This window comes from Bacillus rossius, chromosome 6 (genome assembly GCF_032445375.1).
Source record: "Bacillus rossius redtenbacheri isolate Brsri chromosome 6, Brsri_v3, whole genome shotgun sequence".
Taxonomy (NCBI): domain Eukaryota; kingdom Metazoa; phylum Arthropoda; class Insecta; order Phasmatodea; family Bacillidae; genus Bacillus; species Bacillus rossius.
Window position 1 is genome coordinate 32,923,337 of NC_086334.1, and position 25,989 is coordinate 32,949,325.

Here is a 25,989-nt window from a genome sequence, read left to right on the forward strand (position 1 = left end):
ATCTTTTCCACGACCCTTCACAGCGTAAAAAAAAAAGAATAAAAAAAACACATTCGAATGCAGATGGAAAAGTAACCCTGCAGTAAAATAAATATATTTACGGCCCTGCTAAATTTTTCTATTTAATAAAATTCGAGGTATTAGTGATTTTTCAGCAGAAACTGTTGTGTGACTAATAAACAAATTGTGTCATAATAACTTATAAAGTATTTATTAACGGCGAAGGACAGTCGTATAAGCCCATAAAAATATTTATTTTACCAAGAATGGACTATACAACCTGGCTTTTGCCGTACGTGGTGTGAGAGGGGAGGAGGTGTAAGATAACTTGACAGCTGAGATGTCTTTTCTTGCAATAGTGGACACGGGAGCTCGGCTAGACACTGGCGTGTGGACAGTCTAGAGGGGTGGTATCTATTTTTAGCCGTCTTTTGTATGCCTGCCTGCTTACAGTACAGCTCTCGCCAAGAAAACGTGAACACATAGCGCCCAACAAAGTGTAACAGACTTGTTTTTCAGCCGATTTTACTCAAATTTTCGACTTTCTTTGCTCAAATTTTTCACGGTTTCTCAAAAAACGGTTGTATAAACGGATTGGACGCATCAGAGGGGGGTCGCATCAGCGGGATTCTACTGTATTTTCAATCGTGGACATACGTTTCGCAACAGTACTGAAATGACCAATTATTTGGTGTATGTTTCAAATGATAAATATTTTTGCTGCAGTTAATAGTTTGATTTTGTACTCAAAATGAAGCATTTTTTGATTATGTGCATATGATAGAATTGTTTATAGTGCAGTGCTTTCTTTGAAAATAGTTTAACAATAAGTTTGGCACATGGACTACTGGCATAAAATGGGAAAAAATGGGAAAAAAGTATTTTCCTGCGTGAAGTTTTGGGAAAGACACGTTCCTAGTTTTTTTTAATAAAAACTGGGAGCCCACCCAGCTCTAGTTTTGACCACTAATGTGATACTTTACATCTCGCAAATGAAGTTACGAAAATTTTTGGCTGAAAAATTTGTGACAAAAAATTGAAGAGAGCTACTGTCTTTAGTGATAAATTTACAGAGATGGCAATGACCAGAAATAAAGTGCCCAACGCTAGGTTTTATACCACTTTGAAAGAAAAGAAAGAAAAAAACAATGATGGCAGTTTAAAAATTAAGTCTGTCAAAAACTATATTTGAAAGTCTTAATAAGATAAAGCTCTACAACTTGTAATGTAGTTGCATAATTTTTTAAAGTAAAGATTTGCCAGAAAGTAAAATAATGTTTTAAATAATTTTATTAACAAAAGACAATAACAAATTTTACTACAGAGATGTTAAGTGAAGCATAATTTAGGCATCACTGTTAAAGATTTACTTGAGATGACAATGCAGTACTGGATTTGTCTGGCATTAATATGTGATGTACTTTTGAATTAATTCTTTGCTGCAGCGCGAGCCTTCTTTCCTGCTGTCAGTTCTAGTCGGTCCTTTTCTGAGAGTGCAGGCAAGATCTTGGTGACTACGCCGGTGCCCAGGGTTAACGAACCATCACGCAGGGTGAACCTTTGACCTTGTTCCAACACCATTGGCCGCAACATCTTCAACACCAACCTAGTGTGACAGTGACAAATACCCGATATCAGTAAATATTAATTAGACACACACTATATAACACTATCCACACATTACAAATTTTGTTATTTACACCTTAACATTAAATTGTGGATCACTATATTTTAAGCTTTTGGAAGTTAATCTAAATGTACAATTAAATAATTTTTTTTTTAAATTTTACCCACAAAGTTTTAAAAAGTTTAAAATGTAGGTATGTTCAGAAGTGCAATTTAAGTCTCTAATAAGTTAATCACCATGTAACTCAAATTATGGCCATGGTCACGAATAACCTAAAACTTGCCACTTATAAATCATTTATGTCTTTTTTTTGTCAGACATGGAAATACTTCATAATGACCACAAACATTTTGACTACATAAGAGAATATAACCGTTCAGAATGTTTACATGTATTTTGCAAATATATGATTTAAATATTAATTTTAATCATTGTAATGTTTCATCAGGGGCGCAGCCGGGGGGATGGGGGGGTTGGGGTTCAAAACTCCCCCCCCCCCCTCCCTAGCACCAAATCTTTAATTATTTTCTCATTCATCACTCAAACAAATTTCATATTAAAATGAATAAAATTTTTACCATTACAATATTTAAATTTAAGTACCGAAAACTGCTAAAATAGCACTATTTTACACCTTAAAATCCTAATTTTCCCGGGGGAGGACCCCCGGACCACCCGCTTTAATACAGGGGGGGGGGGGGTCCATGCTTCTTAACACCCCCCATACACAAATCCTGGCTACGCCACTGTGTTTCATACTAGTTATCCTAGAGGTAACAAGCTACCCATCATTAGGAGTGTTGATTAATCCTTAATTGCAGTTTAACTTCTCTTAGTTTGATCATTATATTAAATTTTATAATTGAATCATTCCTTTTTGTGCCGAGTCTGTACTAAGCACACTTTCTTCTTGAATTTATAAACACAGTTCACCAGGGAAAATTGTAATCCAACATTTCTCATACAATTGTTTCTCTTTGGTGCCTTACTCAATTTGAATTGAAAGTTTCTAGTAATAATTATGCAGTTTAAGGAAACGCAGAAAAAAGTCGCTTCTTAGCAGTATATCGGGCAAGACATATCCTGTCTGTGGGGCGGTCCCGATTCCCAAGGGACCCCACAGGGAGTTGAGAAGACCTCACGACAACCAACATCTGCAATTGGTACTGTCAGACGTAGGGTGGAGTTCACAACGTTGGGCATTTATGAGATTCCAGTCTGGAAGGTTTGGCTGAATCGCAGATGACGTCCTACACCCTGATCAGAGAGTTCATCTTTGGCGAGATTGTCCCAAATTCCTGGCAGTTTTCAGCAACTTGGAGAATCTGTTGTAGCCAGGTTCCTGACGTCTACAGTCTAATTGAAAATAAACGTTCCAATATATGTTCTATGTAGTGATGGGTCAATTCCTGTTTTTCCCCAGTTCTCGGTTCGGTACCGGATCTTAAAAATCGGTTCTCGGTCCTCGGTTCCGACTTCAAAAATAAAATAAACATTATTCATACATTATTTATCAGGTGTTTCAAGTAATAAACTATTTATTGTTTCGGCTACAAAAAAGCACTAAAAAGCCTGTATCTAGACTTCCATCTTCAACAATTTATTGTTTATAACTAGAGGTACTCAAATTTCGTTAAAAGCAATTTCGCGAAATTTTATTAATGATTTTGGAACTTCATTCTAAGCACTTACAAATGTGTTTCCAAACGCCTATTTTGATGTTACAGCATTTTGTTTTCACGAAATAACTGGCGATGCCGCGAAATTCATTACTACCGCGATATTCTTGTTGTTTCATGAAATATCCGCAAAATGTCAGAATTTTAAAGCGATATGAATATTAAGTTTCACAATTATACATTTGCCGCAAAACGTATTAGTTTAATAAACCAAAACATCGTAAGCCATCTTTATTATGAGATGCACCATAGATAAGTTGAAGCAAAATGAATACCAAACACTCGACCGGAAAGCGACAACCATTTATCAGCGTTCCTAGCGGGATGTGGATGAAGTTAGCCGTTTGGCCATATTTGTTTCCGTTGTTGTATTGCTTGTAAAAAACAATGGAGAGGTTATGGGATTTTAACATCGCAATATGCCGGTCATGTGAAATGACCAAATGAGGTTTGAAAAGATCATACGTTCCATGTAAATAGTTAAATGTGAACGAAAATAGGTAGTTACGGTTTGTTTTGTTTGAAGTTTACTTGGTTTACTTGATACTTCACAATGCCTAAGGTCGTATCAGTGTTTGAACGAGCTAAAGAATACGAGCATGAAGGATTCATTGTTTTTAATAAAGAAAAGCTGATAATGATGTGTAAATTTTGCAATACAGTAGTAGATTGGAAAAGGAAAGATTCTTGTGAAAAACACTGCAAACAGCGAGCATCTCATTTAGAGAAGTAACAAGTCAAAAATCTCCATCAGGTTGTGTAGTCAAAAGGCAAGTGACACTCGAGGATAATATTGTTCTCCATAAACGAGCAAAGGAAATTAAAGTCAAATTTGCAAGCGATACAGTGTGTGCATTTGTTTCTCCAAATATTCCCCTAGAGAAGCTAGATCACCCAGCTATGAGGGAATGGTTAAATGAATACATGAAAGTTAAGTCAAGGAAATGTGTTACGGTTCTAACGTCCTAATAAACACAATTTGATGGGAAAGAGGCCGGAAAATGTGTAGTAAAACAAAATTAAAAGTAATGTGTATATAATCTACTAGATCATTTCCACTTCTGTAAGGCTTACGCAGGAATCTAGTGATTGCTGTATCAAGTATCATGTACAGCTTTGTGTGTGTATCATGAAATTAAATAATTGGTAGAACAAATGCACTCAATAAACAAAAAAAAATTTTTTTTACCGAAATATACCACCGAAATCCTATAGTTTATTTACTGAAATCAGGCAGTTGTATTTACCATTTTTCATGGGCTCTATTTATAACACTGAAAAATAATAATTTATTTGTTTTTTCCTCAATGTTTTTATTGTATGCTTACAAAGAAATGCATTGGCATAATGTTTCAGTCAAAGAGGCTATCAAAACAAATTAAAAGTTTTAGTACAGTTTTCAAGCTACAGCAAACACACCAACCTATTGCAAATGTAATATGTATTAGTGAAAAATAATTCTAAATAATATAGAGAACACTTAATAAAACTAAAACTAAAATTTACTAGTTTAATCTAGCAATTATTTCAATAAAGCTACATACACCCTCCTTTAAAACATAGGAATAAAAATAAAATATTACAATAATGAAATTAAATTGATGGTGAACTTTCAAAGTAATAAAATAATAAATTGTCTACATCAAATTCAGTTTGTTTGCAGTCAAGTCAATTACTGCCACACTTCTGATGACATTTCTTACACAATTTGTACTGTTTTGTCGGAATAATTATACCTCACAAGTGTCAACAAGCATTTTGTTTGTCCAGTCAATAGTAAAATACATCTACCATCCATACACCACTTTGCAAAAAATAAAAAATCTTTTACCACATGTCCGCGGGATCTTCGTCAATGCTATTACCACTAAAAACAGACGTGCCACATTCAAAGCAATCCCGTTTGCCTAAAAGAGAAAGTTACTAGCCATTCACTAGATGGCTGCAGATGCAGTGAACTTACACTCCACAGCACTGCACAAATAGCATAAAATGTTAGAATGCTGAAAATCATTACGGAAATATTTGAAATCAATCATCAATTCTATTAAACAAATATACTTTTGCACTTTTAATTGTTCTTCGTACACCAGTCACTCATACTTACGTGTCAACGATTCAATTAGCTGCCTATTTTAAAAACCATTGAAACAAACATGGCGTCTTTCTGTTCTCATATTTCTGCTGCGGCACGTTATAAAGTTGCACACATCTATGAACTACATCTATGGCACCTTCAACTGTTATGTTTTGATTGTAAAATGTACTTTGTTTACAGATGTGACGAGAACAGTAAATATTTTATAGTTAGAGATGAATATTATTCCACAGAAGTCCAAAAAATTAATTCATATGTGAATTGGATGTGAGTTGAGCCATTTCATGCTGCAGTTAAGTTGTGAAGGACTATTTTCGTATAGAGTTTTGCTATACTCCCGGTACCGGCACCGACATTTTAGCTGCGGTTCTCGGTGCCGGTTAAAGTGCTGAGAACCGTAGGAACCGAGAACAGAGAACCGGTACCGACCCATCCCTAGTTCTATGGTTCCTTAAAAATAGACTATGGACAATTATTTTCCTTGTATTCAACATCTAGAGATATTACTGGTCTAGTGTCAACACATTGACTTTCACATAATTTCTCTTGTAGCTAAGTATACAAAATGTTGCTAAATTGCAGGACAAATGAATTAAAGGGCATCAGGGAATTCCAAAAACAATTTTTACAAAGGAGCATATGTCTGGAAATTATAACCTGCAATATTACAGTTGCAAACAGTAACAGACAACTAGCCGAGAGGATGTGCAATTGGTTCTAATAAGTTTTTAAATAGCATAAACTTTATATTTTCTATTGTTACAAAGATTATTTAACCTGTTAACAGTATTTACTGTTTACTAAATGTGTATCTGCCATGATTTTCCACTAGCACATTTTATTAGGCACAAGGAAAACTAGCTCTGAAAACTTTTAGCTCTACTGTCCAGAGCTGCTGCTGACACGCCTGTCATGCAGATGACGGAAAATAAACGTTGGCTGAACACACTAGCGTAGTCAGAAATAAATACGTCATGAAGGAAGTGAATAACTATTGAGGAAAGAGCAAAATATTGTTTGTTGAATCGTCACTACAGTCAAACCTCTATCTATCGTTTTTCAGGGGACCAACAAAAAAATTCAGTAGATGCGGACATTCAATAGATGTGGACTTCACTCTAAGAATTTTTAAAAAATATTTCAACCTCAAAATTAGTGTCAGAAATATATCAGTTACTTGTCATTAAAGTTAAATCAGTTGAAAAATAAATAAAAATGGAAGTATTTTACTTAATTTAATTTACACTTGCAAAAAAAAACATACGCACTATAAATCTACATGGAAATTAAAGTCTTTTTTCAATATCCTGAAGTCTGAAATATGTTTACTCATGTCATCAAATGTAGAGCTGTACTGAAGAAGCCGATTTTGCCAATATTTAGTTGAATCGGCATTTCTGCCGACTTCAGATACGCTTGTTAATTTTCGGCGGATATTACTGAAAAACGAGAGAGACTGCCATAACCTAAAAATCCACGATTACCCTTTTCACTTTTCGTAGTAGTACTGCATTCTTTCAGATCGCATTATTTCTTCGCAACATGTGCCAAACGTACATATAAAAATTTAACATCCTATTTTTCAATAAGTTCTTTAATTTTAATATGTCATAAATAAATACATTACCGTCACGGTAAATATACATCTCGGTTGTTACGGTAACTATAGTGCAAATGTGGTAGCTATCGTGCTTCTGTGGTAATTATGGTATCGACAAAGAATCTTTAGTTCTTTTTATGGTAATTATCTTAGGATAACAATTGGGTTTGTACTGTAGTTATGGTACATCATCCATATTTCTTCGTAAGTTGTTGTTCATTTGTCTTTTCTTCATGTTTACGTGCTCCATTACTTGGCTGCAGATTTAAGGTGATTTTTACTACTTCTGTATACAATTGTTACTGTTTTTATGACGGTTTCTGTCTAAGAAATGGTTATTTCTGCAAAATCTTTATGGTTAAACGATCATCTATTATAATTTATAGTGACGGGACCACATATTTTGTACGATCAATGCAGACAAAACGATAATTCGAACATCAGTACAAGCGGACTTTTTTAACCTTAGTTGTATGGCAATTTTGCCGGGACCGTAGAAAGTATACGATAAACACGGACAATCGATACATGCGAGTTCGATAGATAGAGGTTTGACTGTATATTCATTGCATATTATTTAATGCTAAACAAGTGCCGTTGTCACTGTGTGAAAATGAAAATAAAAATTAATGTAGAAGAAAATAGAGCTACTTCAAATAATGCCGTAATTTATTGGTGTCCTTACTTCTAAACTATGCAAATTTAATGGCGTTACTTCGAGGGGCCGGTATACTTATTTTTTATAAGTCCCTTCTATAGTTCATTAACAAGAAGGGTTTGCACCAAAGCACAGAATAGCAGTGACTCTATTGCATACATCCTGTACTGTTTGAAAGAACTTACTTGGAATCCTCTCCTGGCATAACCATTTCCTTCTCAGGTATTATGACTTGAGTGGCACAGTCCCATGTCATGGAAAACATCTGCAGCTGGATGAAAGATGTGAATGGCTTATTTCTACCTCCTTCTTCCTTGTTTAGAATGTAGACCTACAAAAAAATAAACAACTCATGTATTACCACATTCACCAATGCATAATGAACCGGCACTTAGGACTTAGAAAATTGGGGGGGGGGGGGGGGGGGGGGGACAGTCCCCTCCACCTAAAAAGTTCAGGGGGACACGTCCCCCCCCCCCCCCGGTTCCTACGCCCCTGGCTTTTAGTTTAGTATTTCCTGTTTAAACTGATGATCCGGCATACACGCGGTCCAAGAGATGCCGGGTGGCTGAAGGGAGTGGCGCACCTGAGCCTCGACGTTGTCGCACGCCTTGCAGGTGCCCGGCTTGCACATGACCATGCCCCGCCGGATGTCGTCCCTCTTGAGGCCCCTGACGAGCGCCCCCAGCTGGTCGCCTGCCTGCGCCTCCTCCAGGATCTGGTGGAACATCTCCACGCCCGTCACCACGCTCTTCAGCACCTTGCTGTAGCCGATGAACTCGCAGTCGGTGCCCTTCTTCAGCTTCCCCCGCTGCAGCCGGCCCGTCACCACCGTGCCTCGCCCTGCAACCAGCCCCCGCGTCAGGCCTCCGCCCACTCTGCCCGTTCACAAGTTGGCAGGTCTTCTAGTTCATCCCGCAAGAGCTGCTGCTCGTTTGTTGACAGGTGCAAATGAAATAATTTTTAGGCTTAAATAATGATGGAAATAATATTCATTTTATAAATAGAAAAAATTCTGCTGCAATCAATATATAAATAACAAGACAATATCACCGATTTTTTTTTAAGTATCAGTCAGTATCTTTTATAAAATGAATTTTTTCCATATTTTGCCCCAATTTTTGTGTGCTACTTTTGCCATTATTAAAAGATTACATTATTATCCTCTGGATTAAGTTTTCTTGAGATGCTAATGAATTTCATGATTTTAGTTGCATTTTGGTGCTTCATAGTGTATTATCATGCATTTCTATGTTACATGATACACTGACATGCTTTTAGGTGTTAGTTCAGTTTTATTGCATTTCACCCAGATACAAACTGTGCTGGCAATACTGCAGATAATTAATATCAATATCTACACAATTTTTTTCATTGGTACTCAGTGTCTACAACATCTCAGAGTACAGAAAGTAGTGGTCAACCACTAGATTATAAATTATGTCATGAAATAGTCCAAACTGTTTGCAGCTCTGTATGACAGATATTATTTATTGCACACAATGGTTCAAAATCTGACAACAAACGTATATTATTTGGTTGAATGCAGTTTTTATGGAATAATTCCATCCAATAGGTACATTACACATAACAAAGTATACATATTATATTATGTTACCAAAGCATACAAGATAAGCAAAATACCACAATGCTCACCAGGAATAGAGTATACATTTTCTACAGGCAGCAGGAATGGCTTGTCCAGGTCCCGAATTGGATTTGGTATGTGTTTATCAACCTCTTCTAGCAGCTTTAAAATTGCTTCCTTTCCTGTAACAATAAAAAACAATGAATCAATCTCTCAATTGTTATCAAATAAATGAGCACTGACGGGCAACACTTCCACAAGCAATAGTTCCTTGGCAGCCGTATCCATCAAGCTTATTTTGTGAGGGTCGTAGGTTTGATTTGAGTTCGGAGCTCAAGCAACGTGCTCAAACTACCTGTGGAAATGACTAGCCCAAGTTGCTGGCGCTTGTGTTACAATTTCACAAGCCTTACGTTAACACAGGTCCCTTACATCATGTGATTTCTGGCCCATGGTGAACTTCACCTCACCGCCACTTAAAAATACTGACATGGCTTTTTATTTGCTATGAAAGACCTTATATCAATGGATTAAGTTTATATGCGTATATTTAAAAAAATCAAACACTATAGTTACAGACACGGACTGAAATAAAAAGACATTTACTCTTGGAACTTTTTTGATGTTAAAAAAAATTATTTTTCTAAATAAGTACCAATACATATAGTATTTTCTTCAATTAGGTATGTGTATCCTGAGATAAAACACACTGGCAGTGCGCTTACCTATTTCCGGCCTCTTCCCTTCCAAAGCACATAGAGCAGAACCGGCTACAAAAGGTACTTTCTCTCCGTCATAGCCCATTTCTGTCATTAACTCCCTGATCTCCATCTCAACTAGGTCCACCATCTCTTGATCTGCAGCATCAACCTACAAGTAAAGAGAAACGATAGCACGACTCGCACACATCATTAACTTCACATACCTGCAGCCATGTATGCACAAGTAAAGGGTAGTACAGCCTCTTACAGGTGTTGGCTGACTCTTTACATAATAAATGAGCTGTCACTCATTGATTAAATAATAAACAGAAAACTGCTGGTCACTTGCCCTGGTTAAGTTTATATAAATATATTTACAAAATAAGAGTAAAAATCATCTTTGATAAACATAAAGGTTGTTAACTTAGTCAAATTTATTTGTGGTGATCCATAACAATAGCCTACTTGATATTAAAAACCGAACAGTGTTTAAAACGTAGGAAACGCAGGAAACACCAGAATCAAAGTTTTTAACCAAAACCAAATACACCCGCCCCTCGAAGTAACACTGTTTGATTAATGCTGTTCAATTAGCACTGTTTCGAAGTAACGATGACAATAAATTATGGCACGATGTGAAGAAGCGCTGTCATATATTCAAAATAGACGTTTTTTATTTTACATTAATTTTTTATTTCTGTGCTCCCACAATAGCATTTGTGTAGTTTCAAACACAATGCAACAAATTAATAATGTGACAAATAGTTATTTGCATCCTTCACTGCAAATTTATCATCGACAACACCCATGTATTATTCAACCAACTTTTATTTTACGCCATCCTGCATGTTGGCTGCAGCTCTGGAGAGAAAAGCTAAAAGCTTTCAAGGGTAGTTTACCCCGTGCATAGCAAACACGTATTTAGAAAACAAAAGTCTGGAATTATGTTAAAAGGTTAAATAATCTTTATGATAATAGAAAATGTTAGGTTTAGTTTTTTTTTTTTAAATTCTTATTAGGACTGAAATAGATCTCCCATATTAATAACATTATTTTTTGTAACTCAGAAATGTTTTTAGCACCTACTAAGAATGCTATGCCAAAGCTCTAATAGGAATACTATGCCCCAAGCTCTATTATGTAAACAATGTAGTACATGAATAAATCAATTTTAGGTTGTTTATTCTCAAAATTATATTAAACATTTATTCAAATGTAGGTAGGTACTTCAAAAGTATTTAGACATATATTTGTACCGTAAATTAATTTTAACGGGAGCAGTGTCGTGATTAAAATGGTAATCGGCAGTCACACTAACCTAATTAGAAAACCAATTATTTTGAATAACATGCAACTCTCATGGAAAAAAATGTTTTTGATTTGTGCTCTGTTTTCCTGGAACGAATTAAAATGTTACTTTGAGAGGTAAGTGAACCAATATTTTTTTTTAGATGAATTTATTTTATTTACTCAATGGTCAATAGAAGTTCACTTACACCTTTAGTACTGCCAATTTAAAATATGTTGTTTCCATGTCCAATGATCAAATTGAAGTGTCTCTCCCATTTTTGCAGACAAGAAAATTTTGTTATTATGACCTATAAAATGTATATTGGTAATAGGTATACATTACTATTTAATAATAAAAATGAAAAAAAAAAGTGCTTATACCTGCTATAACCAACAAAATTTTTAATTTTGCAGGTAGTTTACACTAAAAGCACTATAGCACAAAATACCTTATGAAAAAAAACCTGAGTTTTTCAAATTATCTTATTTCAAAACTTGTCAACTTCAATTCTTAAAAGTGGTGGGGAAAAAAAAAAAAAAAAAAAAAAAAAAAAAAAAAAAAAAAAAAAAAAAAAAAAAAAAAATTAGCAAGGAAAATAAAAACCATTAGGTGAAACTTACCTTGTTGATGAAGACCACAATATCGGTGACACCTATTTGTTTAGCCAGCAGTAAATGCTCTCTCGTCTGGGGCATTGCACCATCCGTTGCTGCAACAACAAGAATCGCTCCATCCATCTGCGAAGTTCCTGTGATCATATTCTGGAAACAAAAGTTCAAAGAAATGTTTGTGAATATAATTTTCACTTTACCTTTTCCTTCTTCTACTGCTATGCACAAAATAGATTCCGTAAGATTATCAAACTGGTCTGTTCAAGGTCAAAAAATGTACTTTTTTTGCCCTGTGAATGTGTGCAACTGTCGATGCAGCATCCAGGTTGCATTTCGATGGTAAATGGTGCAGTGACACGTATTTTTGTGTTTTTTTGTTTTTTTAATCACAATTCACAGTACAATCTTGTCCCTATTTATTGCAGTGACACTATCCATTAGAAGTACCTAATAAATTTAGCTGAACTAAAATGATTTTAACACACAAAATAATTTCAATAACTGTAAAAAGTTGGCAACAAAAAAAATTTAATATAGTTCCTTATCTTACAGAGAAATAATAATAATAATAAAAAACACAGTACAAATTTTACATACGCTAAACTTAAAGCACATTCAAAACTGAAATCCGCCTGTTGGTGTGATTTCTCACCTTGATGTAATCAGCGTGTCCAGGGCAGTCAGTGTGGCCATAGTGTCGATTATCCGTCTCATATTCTATGTGAGCAACGTTGATGGTGATTCCACGAGCCTTTTCTTCTGGCGCATTATCAATTTCCGAGTACTCCTTTGCTTTTGCAAGAGCTTTGTCTGCAAGCACTAAACATAAATCATCATCAATATGTTGTATATAACCACCAAAGTTTTTTTTTTTTTTTTTTAACCAAACACCAAAATACTGGTGTATCTAAATTTTCTGAAACATGCAAGTTTAATTAAACTTGAAAATTATAATGGTTCGTTACATACAAAATAAAAAGATGTTGCGCCAATTTTTTAGTGTTTGTTTTATTTTTTCAAGATAGAATGCACAGACGAATCCAATCACTTTACAGTTTTACTCACTCGTTCAACCCGTACATCTGCCTGTCGAAAAATGCTCGCAGGTTGCGCAATGTGAGTTAACGAAAAATAACGTCCTTCAGTAATATTTTACTGCAAGTACACGAAGTCAGGACGGCCTCGAAACGGGCCGCACCCAGCGAAACCGAATTTCGCCCCGAGCCAAACGCCGACGAAGGTGATCACAATTTCTAATTTGTTACTGTCCGAATGAAAATAAAAAAAAAAATTAGGTTTACTTAATACTCGGCCTGGCTCTGACCTCCAACGTTAAATTATCTCTTCACAAATTCTAGATAATTTGGCGAGAAGCCACCGAACGCGACCTACTGGTGCAGCAATCGGCAGACGACTGGTGAACTCTTGCCACTGTCTCCTCCACGCAGGGAGGAGAAGTCACATGACCTCACCGACCAATAACATGCACGCTTCATTCACACTACAGATACAAGCCAATAGGAAAACAGAACACACATTGAAAACAGTTTTCTCTCCATAGAGCCCGGGACTTTACATTCTCCTTCTCTCTCCCACACCCCGTGAGACAGCAGTTATCACACATTTCCCACGACCATTGGGGAATCCCAGCTTTTATCTCAGTTAGCAGGGAAGCACTGTTTATTTCTCACTCACACTTACATGTCTCTTATGCCTCTCTCTTTCTACACATCACCCCAGCCCAGACACAGTCCCGTGATCTATAATTATATTGCAACACGTTAATTAAAATTAAGAACAGCAATCATAATACAAATTACTTGACAAAATTCAACTTATTTAGAAAAACCTGAAAAAGTAGGCCCAAACAGGCAAAAATCTAGTACAACGGCTCATTTGTGAATAGTTACATAAAAAATAGTCATGATTAAAAATGTCTAATAAAATACAAAATACCTTCTTAAAACACATAGTAAGTGAAAAATATCAACTCTAAAATATATAACAAACGGTAAAATATCATTAGAAAGACTTTTTTTAAAGAAATATTTACATGCATAAAAATAGTTTAAAAGAAAAATGTTTAATTAGGAGGGCAGGGTTCTTGTAACGTTACAAAATTAAGAAATTTTTTTTTAAAATACACAAACAAAATGAAACAAGCTGTAATTTGTCAAGTATGAAAAAAGTATACTGAATGCAAATAATGAAACGTTTATTCTTAGAAAGTGAGAAAAATGGTAGGGAACAAAAGGGGGGGGAGGAGGAACTTTTTTAGACGGAGAAGTTATAACGGGACCAAGTAAATAATAAAGAAAGAAAAGTTTCACCCCCATTAAACCTCTTTATTCTCTTCCCTCCCTTACCTTTTTTAATTTAATTATATAATTAATAATTTTTTTTTTGGTACAAATATATGTTAATATACAAAGATATGTTAATATATAGTTTAAATATAGTTACATGAAATTTAAATACTTATGTCAGACTTTTACATTAAAAATTATGTAAAATTAGACTTCAAGAGAACATTTATATTGACCCATTTTCTTTGATGACTTTCAAAATAATTCTTTACTTGAATAAGTACTTCTTGGATTTTTTTTTTTTCTCTTCTGCATCAACAGCACTTTCGATTTACATAATTTTTTTGTATTACTCATTTGCTGCTGCTTTTCTTTCTTGATACCTTCAATCTTTATGTTTTTTCCCTTCTTTTTCATCTTTCTCAGTCTTCCACTTTCTCTTATTTATTAACAATGTATTCCATTTCTGAAACATTGTTTATCACAGACTGGACTGTGTGTTTGCGACAAGTTAGACCTCCTCTGGCTAGCTGTAGTCTAAATTTCACACAAATAAAACACTTGGAAAAATAATTAACTGTAAGTCATAACTCAAATAATTCATGAATATTAAAGTGCTGAATGTTATTTATGAATTTACGGTGATGCTTTTCCAAAAATACACAGGAGTTGAGATCAAAGTTCTGTTCATTTATTCTTCTTTTTACCAAAATTGCATGATGGGGGCAACACAGTTTCATAAAAAAATCTAATCTCACCTGACAGTTCATTGCTTGGAAACAACTTGCAAAATATTCAGTTACTTTATTTCCTTAAAAAATGAATTGAAAATGTTGTTGAAATCCAGCAGTTGTCTTGAACTCACGGTACAGTTCGAAAACATCATTGTTCTCAGCGATAACAAAGATATCTTATATAATTAACGTTTTTGTCAAAAAATTAATTTTTCTGGGCCAAATTTGAATTTTATTTATAATTTATCATTACTAGTAACTCATATTATAGCTTTACGATGGTGAATTTATAAAACAGATATAGCATATTTACTTCAATATTTAACTAACATTTTTTGTTTTATCATTTTTAGTAAAAAACTTTCTTTTGGCAGCGTATTTAATTATATTAGTTACTATCAATTCATTAAATTGTGTCTATCTGTACATGTTTTAAAACTACTCACAACTGTAAAGTTTCATCATTAGCACTTGCAGTTAACTCAATTATTACTTTTACCATTAGAGCAGACAAAGAAGTGCTCGGACTATAATTGGATCACGGCTAAAAATCACAGATATTCAAGAGGAGCAATCACAGTTTAGGCTATAATCAAAAAATATTTGCTTGTATCATATCTCAAAGTACAAAACACACACAACACCCTTGCCTAGAAAAATTATATAGCTGGGACTTTCCCAGGTAAAAACATCTTCCTACTGGCTACAAATACTTTTCTTACAATTATTATTCTGTGATTCTGAGGTCAGAGAGATTTCTCACGGTTCTTGCTAATGTCTCTCTCTCTCTCTCTCTCTCTCTCTCTCTCTCTATCTAACAAAGTATGCAATAAATATTGTCTATTGTCCCACAATCTAGAAACAATACTAACTGAAATTAAAAAGTAAAAATTTCCATAGTAACATACTATTTATACAAAATAATAAAATGAAAACTATTTTTAAGCACAATCTAAATACGTTACTACATTTAACAAAAGTAAAGAAAGCTCTGAATGGATTTACAGATATAAAGGTTCAAATACTTCTAAAACCATATTAAAACATCTACAAATAGAACAATCACTTTAAAATAGCATATTATGACCTTAAACTATATAATCAGCTGATGTACTACCTTGCAAAAAAAAAAAACACTCTTAAAAATACACTGAAACACTACGGGAAAGGCAATGCCATAGTTCATGCTAGTATGATCACTTTTGAAACCAATGATCAAAACTTTTCCTCTCCTTAACTACACTCATTCAATCATAACCATTTCCCCCTATGTAACCAATCAGTAGAGTTCTCCAGATAAGTTGAATCAAAATTTCTGACATTTTTACAAACGGTCAGTAAAGGAAGAATATAAATACTAGATACCATACCAATTTTCAAAGTCAATTATAATAAAATTACAGTTTCATGGATTTAATGCACGTGTACAAGTCACTAGGTTAAGAGGTGGAAGACTGCAGAATGGTTATAATATTAAAAAAAGTAAGCAGCGCTAAGATAAAATGTAATATTAACTAAAATATTTTTTTAACTTAAATTTTCAACACTACTGACAGTTATAAAAAAGTTCATCTACATATTGACAATCATTCATCATTGATTATTTTTCACCTGTTAATATATGCTAAGTATGTCTTGCCCATTTAACAAAGAGTTAAAAACAGAAAATATTCATTATATGAACATATAGTAAAACAATACAGACCCCTCAAAAACATAATGATAACACCCACAATTATTTTCCAAATTATTCAAAAACTGTGTCCAGAACTTTCCATAACTTAAGCCAGCTTGCAAAGTCATGACTTGGCCCAAGTAAAGTATTTCTCCATTTGATTAACCTGTACAGTTTCTGCTTATATTTAACTTACCATACTTAACAGTGCAAACATCCCTACATCTTGTAAGACACAGCCATCTCTATAGAATGACCACAGTAAAACCACACAAAGTTCTAAACACACACATCTGACAGCACAGCTGAAAACAGGGTTGTTCAATTCACCTACCTTTTGTAATGGCTGCTGTGAGTGTAGTTTTCCCATGATCTACATGTCCTATTGTACCAACGTTGCAATGCGGTTTGCTACGCGAGAAGACTTTCTTTTCCGTGGCGTACGAACGCTGACATCCCAAAGGAATCAATAACTGCGTCACACAAACGTTGTACTTCTGCAATTAAAAAAAAAAAAAAAATCTACAATCTCAGCACTAGGAATAAAACACCAAACCTGAGTTAAATTATCAAGTGGCAATACTAACACAGGACCTCAGACGTTTTGTGAAGCAGCAAATGTTTGGTCTGATAAATGATCAGTGTGCTTAGCTAGATTTCATTTGGTGGGGGTTTTATGTCGCACAGTAATGCATGGAGACTTAAGGCGATGGCACCTCCAAAATCATAGCGGACTCCAAACCACTTGGGTACAGACTCAATGCTCATGAATGGGAGTCATGCTTGGGTGTTGGGATCAAACCCATGACCATCGCCATATGAGCCTGATGCATTAGTGAAGATCCCTGCAGGCTTGACTGAAAGGCAAAAGATACCTGGCACCTGGGGTTCTACCTCTGGTCACGGAATTTTTCAGTTTGAAACATCTCTTTTGGAAGTAACTGGGAATTATGTTTGTCCCCCTAAAGGTAATGGGGAAATTACTGAAGAATCATTTCGCCTCGACAACACCAACTGCTGTCTGAGATCTCAGCCAATCACGGGTGTGCTTACTGACTGAGCCAGGTCACCTCCATTTACCTAATGTAGACAGCAATCAATGAAGCAGTTTTAGTAATTAGTTTGAAATTGTTGAAGTATTTATAAATACATCCCATTGATATATGTAAAACCTACCAAAATGCATTAGTTTAAAGGTAATTACTAGAATGTAATTTGAGGATTTGTTTAAATTAAATGATATGCTGATATGTGCAAGATCTACAGCAATCAAAGCTCTACAAGTCACTCACGTGAACTCCGCCAGCTGGTGAAATAACCTTCCGGAAACAATGCTGCACAACTGGAAAGAAGGAAAAAATGGGGATTGGTACATAGTTACTTCAATGCCAGAAAGGTTCTTTCTAATATTGAATCTGACATTTTTGAACACATTGACCGTAATGTGTGTTTCACATTTGTGCATTGTGATACAGCCACATCAGCAGTCTGTCTCAAATTTATACATAGTTTGACAGTAGTAAGATGAAGTATCAATGGTGCAATACTGAGCTGTCATTTATCCTCTTGTGGAAACTTTAACCACCTGGAAAATTATACATCACTAAAAAAGTATGGCATTTTATTAATTTGGACTAGAGTCAGTATTTCTGCAAACTGTTGAATTACATACAGTTGTAAACAGTTATGGATAATGTGACACTTTTATACATAACACACAAAATTTTTTTTAAATATGTATAAATGCATAAAAATTATCCACACAATATTTTATTATACTTGAATTTAAGTGTGTTGGTTCAAAATGTTTTGTTAAATCAGGCTCTGAAAAATATACATTAAACTTTCATGAAGTACATACTTCTTTTTTTAAGTTCCTACTCAGATCTGTTTTAATGTTAATATAAAAGATAACTTTTCGGGCAAACTGAAGAGGTCATGGTTGGATTCACCACAATTATCAATACTGTAAATATATGGCATGTAAAAATAATTACTGGAATTTCAAATCTACAATTACACTTGTACAACAGCACACTTTTAGAACTGTATAAAATTTATGAGGGTAAAACACACAAACATATTCTACATAGGTATGTATTTTAGAGTAATATGTGTGCATGTAATAGTTTCAAGTATTATGTCCTATTCCTATTATAAACATATTTTGCTATTTGAATACTTTCTAATGAAAAGTATAGATGCTGATGGTTTAGTTGAAGTTTTTCATTTATTCTATTGTAAGCTTTCAATGTCGATTCCGACATACTGCTCGCTGGCAGATCAAATGAATCAGTTTTACCGACAAGTATTTAAAATGCAGTTTTAAGTGATCTATCAAAACGAGGGTCAGCTCTCTCTGCAATTTTCAGGTATAATGATTCCCCACCCCTTCTCTTCAACCTCCTCCTACCGGATGTTCCAGACATACAACATGGCGACAGTAAACAGCTGTTACATCGACATAATTTATCACTAGATCATAGCTCTTTATTTAAACTACGAGCTTGCAAAAAAAAGATACTGTAAAAATGCGGAACATATATAACTTGTCGCAAATAAAATAAAAATCTGGTCTTTAATTAGCATGAAACAAGGGAGAATTCGAGTGAAGTTTCTAACTGTATGCCAATAAATTATTCTATGTATCACCATGTGTACATTTGAGTTAGAGGAAAATGGTATTCACCGAATGGAACATCTTGTGCAATTTTCACAATGAACATCTTGCAAAATTAAACGTAACACAATCACATTATTATATAGTGATTATATATTATATTATTATATAGTGATATATGTATAATGATTTTACGGCTACTAGGCGAATTTGTACGTTAAACATTGAAACACATAAAGAATTAGCTTTTAAAAGTTAAAAAAAATAATACTGATTTACCAAACATAAATACTCACTTATTCTCAAGCCGACTCTGCATTTTATATATTTATATATTATACCTAGGAGTAACAGGAAAATCGACTGATTTAGCTCAGTTGCTTAAGGGCTCCGGCTACCCGGACACACATACGGTGTGCAGAGCTTCAGGAAAAACAACGCAATTTCAAAACTACTCAAGATATCCGAGTGGGGTCTGTTTACGAAAAGCATTTTAGAGTTCGCTGAGGGGCGAAAAGTACTTATGATTTAGGATTAAGTTTTTAAACTGTAGTTTTAGAAGAGTTAAAATGGCTAAAATGCATGTTTTCAGAGTGATTTTTATGCGTAAAACAACCAGTACAGATTCTTGAAAGCACTTAAGGGACTTACATTACGCCTTTATCATCATTTCTCAGCCATATGTTACGGTCACCGCTCAAATTTCGTAGTTATCCTGTGATGACGAGACAACTGCGCGGCAGTTCAGAGCCTTGCGCTTAGAGGCAATACCGCGCTAGAAGCACTAATGATCGTCGCGCTTATCATCCCGCCTCACCAACAAACTTACACCCCTGACGAGGCGGGCCCCTTAACGGTGCGGGGTTCGCTGGACTGTTGGAGAATGCAGCATGTCTGCGCTAGTAGTACTGATCAGGTAGCCAGGGTTGCTCGTATCTCTGTCTCTCATCCGCGTGGGACCTCTCGTTCTATTCAGTTTTGGGCATTCCCGGGGTAAGATAATCTCCCAAGTCCCGTGACAGGAAGGGGGTGGGCTGCCATGTTGCCAAACTTAAAAGCTAGCAGGTAGAGACATTCTCGGAAGTGAGGTCATTCATCCCTGCCTTTCTGTTGCTCGAAGCTACCTAACTGACTCTTCGCTGTTAGACCTGCCAGAATCTGGCTTTCAGTGGGAAGCGCAACACTTGTGGAAGAGTAATAAAAACTTAAATAAGAAAATGGTTGTACTCTCTAAAATAATTTTTTTTTCTCAAAGGCATAACATTTCAGAGAATGCAAATCATGTACAAATCGCCAAGAAATCAAAGATAGTAGCAAAGACGCATTAATGTACTAAATGAATTTCGGTGAGATTTTTAAAAATAATGAATTGATTTTACCTAACAGAATACTTTATCCAAACAATTAGTCTGTATTTCGACTAAACAAAATTTTTAAATGTTTTATTAAGGTAACATTGTTCTTGGAAACAACTATAGTAAGAATAAAGATGCACAGCAGGAATTTTCAAATAATATTTATTTCAGAAATCAGGTTTCTGTGCATAATTGTACAACTGAAAGTTCTTATATGTTTTGATTAAAATAAATCATATGCACATGCTAATGATATTAGTTAATAAATTTTTTTTTAAAAAACGTTATAAAAAGTAATGTTTTTTTGTGATGGCATACCGTGCATTTACGCTTAACTGAACACTTTATAAACTTAACCCTTGAAAACATCTCTCCCCGAAACTGCGTAGGTATAATGTAATACTGTCTAGTAAACATCTGATTAAGTTGGCAATGAAAGCGCAAAAGTATAGTTCAGTGCATTGACATCTTATAAAAGGTGTAATTTTTTAGTTTCCGGCTTCTGTAATTGGTTTATGATTGATTTACGTGAACTAAAGCAGAAATTAGTATGTTGGCAGCATTTTTTAAGTTTTTTATATTTTCACATTTCTCCGTGTTGTCTGAACATAAGTCACTACTTCAAGTACAATATACATTTTGCCGTTTAGCAGAATGATACAAAACATGAAAAAGAAGATAGTAAGCAGAGTTTTCAAAAGTGTTAAGCTAAGCCGTAACACACAATTTTAAAATTATTATTAAGTAACCACCACAAAATACACAGAATGACACACTAAGAAAATATTTTGTGGTCACAAAATAACTCTTGTTACATTGTGTTTCTTAACCCAAACCAAGTTATGGATATTCTATGTACATTTATACATATTTGTAAGAAAGAAACTTGTTACAAAGATTTTTAGTTCTTAGTCTTTTCCAGTTTATACATTTATTTTATCAATACTGAAGGTCATAATCTATAGCCAAAACGCCCAAAACAAATAGCAGAACCAAAAAATTATGACGCCTCACTACACTCGTAGTTTCTAATGCGTAGTTGCTGTAAGAACAAGCGATGCTTATTCTTTGAGGTACATAACTAAAAAAAAGTATGTTTATTTTCATATTTGATTACCGGCGTTAATTATATACTACAATAAGTATAATTTTGGGGTAAAAGGCAGATTTAATGACGTATAAGTCATGAGCGCAAACATGGAAAAATAATATTGTTGCGAACGTGACATTGGCCGGGACATGTGCAGGTGCAGAGCTGGCTGGCGACTGCCGCAATATGATATGCGCCGCGCATGCCTGGAACTCTCCGGTACCCTCGCATAACAAAATAAAACCCTTTTTACTTAATTGTATGAATAATCTTTTGAATATAGTTTAAAACAATAAATAATTTTTTTAAATGTAACCTTGAAAATATTAATTATAATATTAAATACAAAAACAGAACTAAATAATTTCTGAGTATGCTGATAAAACTAGACAGGACAAGGTTGATTGATAAACTTAACATTCTAGGTTTCTTAAAAAAAATTTGAAGTCTTAACTGTTTGAACAAAATTTAAATCTACTGACGCCGACCGCCAATGCTCCTCTATGTCGCATAGACCGCTATGTCTCATCAACGTTTCGCAAAAGCGTGTGCACCGAACACGCTCGTGCGTGCAGCAAAGTGTAGTTCGTGCGACGAGGCGAACGCCATGCAACGAGTGCTGCACCGGCGGAAGGATCCGGCCGGGTAAGGCATATCTCTCCGCTGCACTACAACAAATTAATTTATGTATATTTTTCCACAGGTTTTTATTAAACATTATTTTTCATCAATTAATATTTCAGTCCTGTCAAAATTATGTCTCACTGTGCGTTTTGTCCCGAACCTGGCCGGTTCAGTTTCCTGCGAAATTCACACGTTTCCGCAGGAGGGCCGGCGGGGGAGGGGGGTCGCGCGCGGCGACACCGGCAGTGTCCTTCAGGAGCTCCGACAGGCCGGCAGCCTGCGCGCAATGCGGAACCATCAACCTTTGCTTTCACCGACATGTAGTTTCAATAGTTTTATATTTTCATAATCGTTTACGTACAGTTCCGCGGCCGGCCTCAATATACCATGAGGTATTTCACTTAATTAAATCAGTGCTCCAAGATAAGTGTTCTACATAATACGTGAGTACTGTGGGGAGTCTACGAGACTTTACGTCGGCGCTTCACGCCCCAACTTAGCTTACCAGCTACTTAGTTTTGGCCCGCACGGGGCAGCCAGAAGGCGACACGTGCCACCGAACGTACTAACGAATCAGTCCCTGGGACACATCTAGGTATCACGTAGAGTCGCCGGAGACACGGGCCGACGTGCCACTAGCCCAGTTTATTAAGTGTTATGTAGTAGTGAAATGTTTGCTCGTCAAAGTGTAATCTGTCATGTTAGAATTTAGGTATCACAGCCGCACGGTATCGCGCCACCAAATGTACTAACGAATCAGTCCCTGGGACACATCTAGGAGTCGCCGGAGACACGGGCCTACGTGCCACTAGCCCAGTTTATTAAGTGTTAGGTAATAGTGAAGTGTATTGTTCGTCAAGATATCGTTCGCCATGTTAGAGTGTATTTTGTAACTGTGGCATCACGTGTACAAGTCCGCCCCTCACGCGCATTAAAATCGTGAGCCGCCACTGAGGAAGTGAGCTGCGTGTGTGACTAGTCGCGTCGGGTAAACCGTTACGGCCAGAACGGGCAGCACCATTTATAAGGCTGTGCCGTAATAAATTCATCAAATATCTTCCAGAAACTTTGTGTTATTCTTCAGGCGTCCCGAGTGGCCATAACAGCTCGGGGAGCCCTATTGCGTTAACCCCTACCTCTAGCCACAAGGCCGAACCCTCCCTGAGATCTCGAATCCAAGCAAAAATCACGTAAAAATCATAGGAGGTAGCGGGGACGGCATCACTACTTAATTAAAAAAAAAATTAAGGGGAGATTTGAACTAAGAAAATTTTTTCATTGTGGTTAAACTGCTCTAACTTAACCCACTTTGCCACTTCTTCCTTAGGTAATGGAGTGAGAAAACTCTAATATAATTAGTCTTTTATATTTAAATAATAGATAGTAAAACAGAAATTTTAAAAATAGATTTAAATTTACTTTAAGAATTATCTAAGTAGCGAATAAACAGTGAATGCATGAATAAAGACAGTTGCCAATTGTGAAGCCAGGTTCCGACAGCCTAGAACCAGTCAGGCGCTCTCGATTGGCATTCACAGAGAATCAAGATGCCATACATAACATAGAATACCAAACACGTGAATACTTCCCATAATCGTCATTTTACTATCAGGAATTTCTTTCTGAGTAACTTAGAATACACTTTCAATAGGGCTTTCACCCGGTGGCAAGGAGTCCTCCTATTACTCACTCTCATTACCCCTTTAGTCTTCCCCTCAGATTCCTTGCTACTCTTATCCCAAGTATTCCTTCCATTCACCTCTGTTCCCTCCGGAGTTTCCACCTGTGATCTCTCCGCCCTCTAACTCATAACTGGCACCCTAATTCCCAGAGCCCCCCCCCCCCCCCCCCCTCACACTTATATCACCTTAAACATGCTAACCAATCTTTCTATCCTCCGCCTCCCGTGTACTACTTCCCTTCCCCCTCCTTAAAAAATACCTGACAGACTATCCATTTCCCCCTCTTGCTCTTCTCTACCCCCACATAACCATCACTCACCTTACTCCTCTTCGCTGCACCTTCTCCATCTTCCTTACCTCATTAGATAGGGATCCCTGATCACTACACATACTCCATCATTGGCCTGACTAATGTGGAGTATGTCTCCCTTACCTCTCCTACCTACTCCCTGTAGGGTCCGCCAAGCAAGCCCAGCACCATCCTTCCCTTATCAACTGAACCTGTTGTTCCCATCCCAGGTTAATTTTCAGGGTCACCCGACTCTTCTTTCTCGTTTATCTACTGCCCTGTCCAGCTACAAACTTCCCGCACTACTTTCCTCTTCCTCGTGAATCTCACCACCTTTGTCCTTTCAACATTCCATGATATCCCGTTCTCCTCTGTCTAACCTGATCACATTCCCCTGCAGGTGTCACCCTTCCCCCACCACCTCATACACCATTCAAACAATCTCATCTTTCCTACCATTTCATCTCTTATATCGTTCATCATTATCGTGAATAGCCAAGGCCCCACGAAACTCTCTTACAGCACTCCTGACGTCACTTCCCTTTCTCCAGAAATTTCCTCTCCCACCCTCACCTATTCCTTCTATCCCTCATGAAGTCTCCTACTCAACTTACCACCCTGTCATCCTTTATCAACGACTCAACCTTCTCCATTAGTTTCTTGTGCTGCACTTAAACACCTTTTCAATATAGATGAATACTGTGTATATACTCCCCCCCCCCCCCCCCCCCCCCCCCCCAATATCACTTCCACCAGATCTTCAAGCAATCCTGCCATTTGCGTTAACACAAAAAAAAAAAAAACCCTCTGAAACCATGCTATCATTCTCCCAACTGAAGCTATCCATTTCCCCCACCACATACATGTTCACCAGCCTCTCGATTAATTTTGATGCACTGGACATAATGCTCACTGACCTGTAATTTGCTGGAGATAAAACGAGGTCGGAAGAGTGTAACCATTACACTCGCTAAAATGCTTTTGAAACACACAACTAAGATTATAATAAAAAAAAAATTATCCGTATGAAAGCAATTTTGTTTGAATTAAGAAATTTCAGCATCATCTAAAATTATAATTTTTATACTTGAATTAATAAAAATAAAAAAAAAGGCTTTCAAAACCATTAGTTCATCAACAGTAGTTGTAGGTTAGGATATAGGTTCCCCGGCTAACTAATATATTTAATATTTAATAACTAAAACAAGAAAACATTTGTTATATAAGTCTCATTAATATATTCTGTTAAAAAATTAATTTAAATACAAACTAATAGTAACTTAGCTCAATTTTATAGTTCAGCCTAGTTACCTAAACTGGTAAATAACTTTGTAGACATCCAAGACGCCATTTCTAAAACAAAGACAGCTTTCCGTAAGCTTAAACTGCTGTGATCACTAATAAATAATTTTAAAGAAAGTAAAACATTTTCCATCACTAATTAAATCTATATAAATGAAAATAAAACCTAAAAATTAATTCATAACTGATTTACATTAATAAGGTTTTTATACAGCACATAAAAATTAAGATATTTCATAAATATATCATAGTGTTACTGAATTATTTCAGGTTACAACTGTATTATTTTTGCCTGATATTTTTCCTTTTAAAATTGTTATACAAACTTTTATTACATCTTAAAATTTTACTATAGCACATGCTTATATAAGCTTTGCACTTGAATACTTTTACTTATCACCTATTTTTTATCCATCTGTTACATAAACTGAAATATGTAAAATGGGTCCCTTTATCTGT

The 25,989-nt window shown here is 35.6% G+C and overlaps 1 protein-coding gene across 1 annotated transcript; it reads right to left on the bottom strand.

The window, feature by feature from the left end:
* Positions 1–1,272: 1,272 nt before the first annotated feature.
* LOC134533000 (elongation factor Tu, mitochondrial) lies at positions 1,273–25,621 on the bottom strand. The gene is made up of 10 exons (XM_063370115.1): positions 25,540–25,621; positions 17,861–17,910; positions 16,903–17,065; positions 12,506–12,672; positions 11,863–12,003; positions 9,976–10,120; positions 9,319–9,432; positions 8,249–8,505; positions 7,848–7,993; positions 1,273–1,606 (listed from the first exon to the last, which is right to left on the bottom strand). The coding sequence occupies exons 1-10, from the start codon at positions 25,577–25,579 to the stop codon at positions 1,429–1,431; spliced, it is 1,401 nt and encodes a 466-aa protein (XP_063226185.1). The 5' UTR covers positions 25,580–25,621; the 3' UTR covers positions 1,273–1,428.
* Between the last annotated feature and the right edge of the window lie 368 nt (positions 25,622–25,989).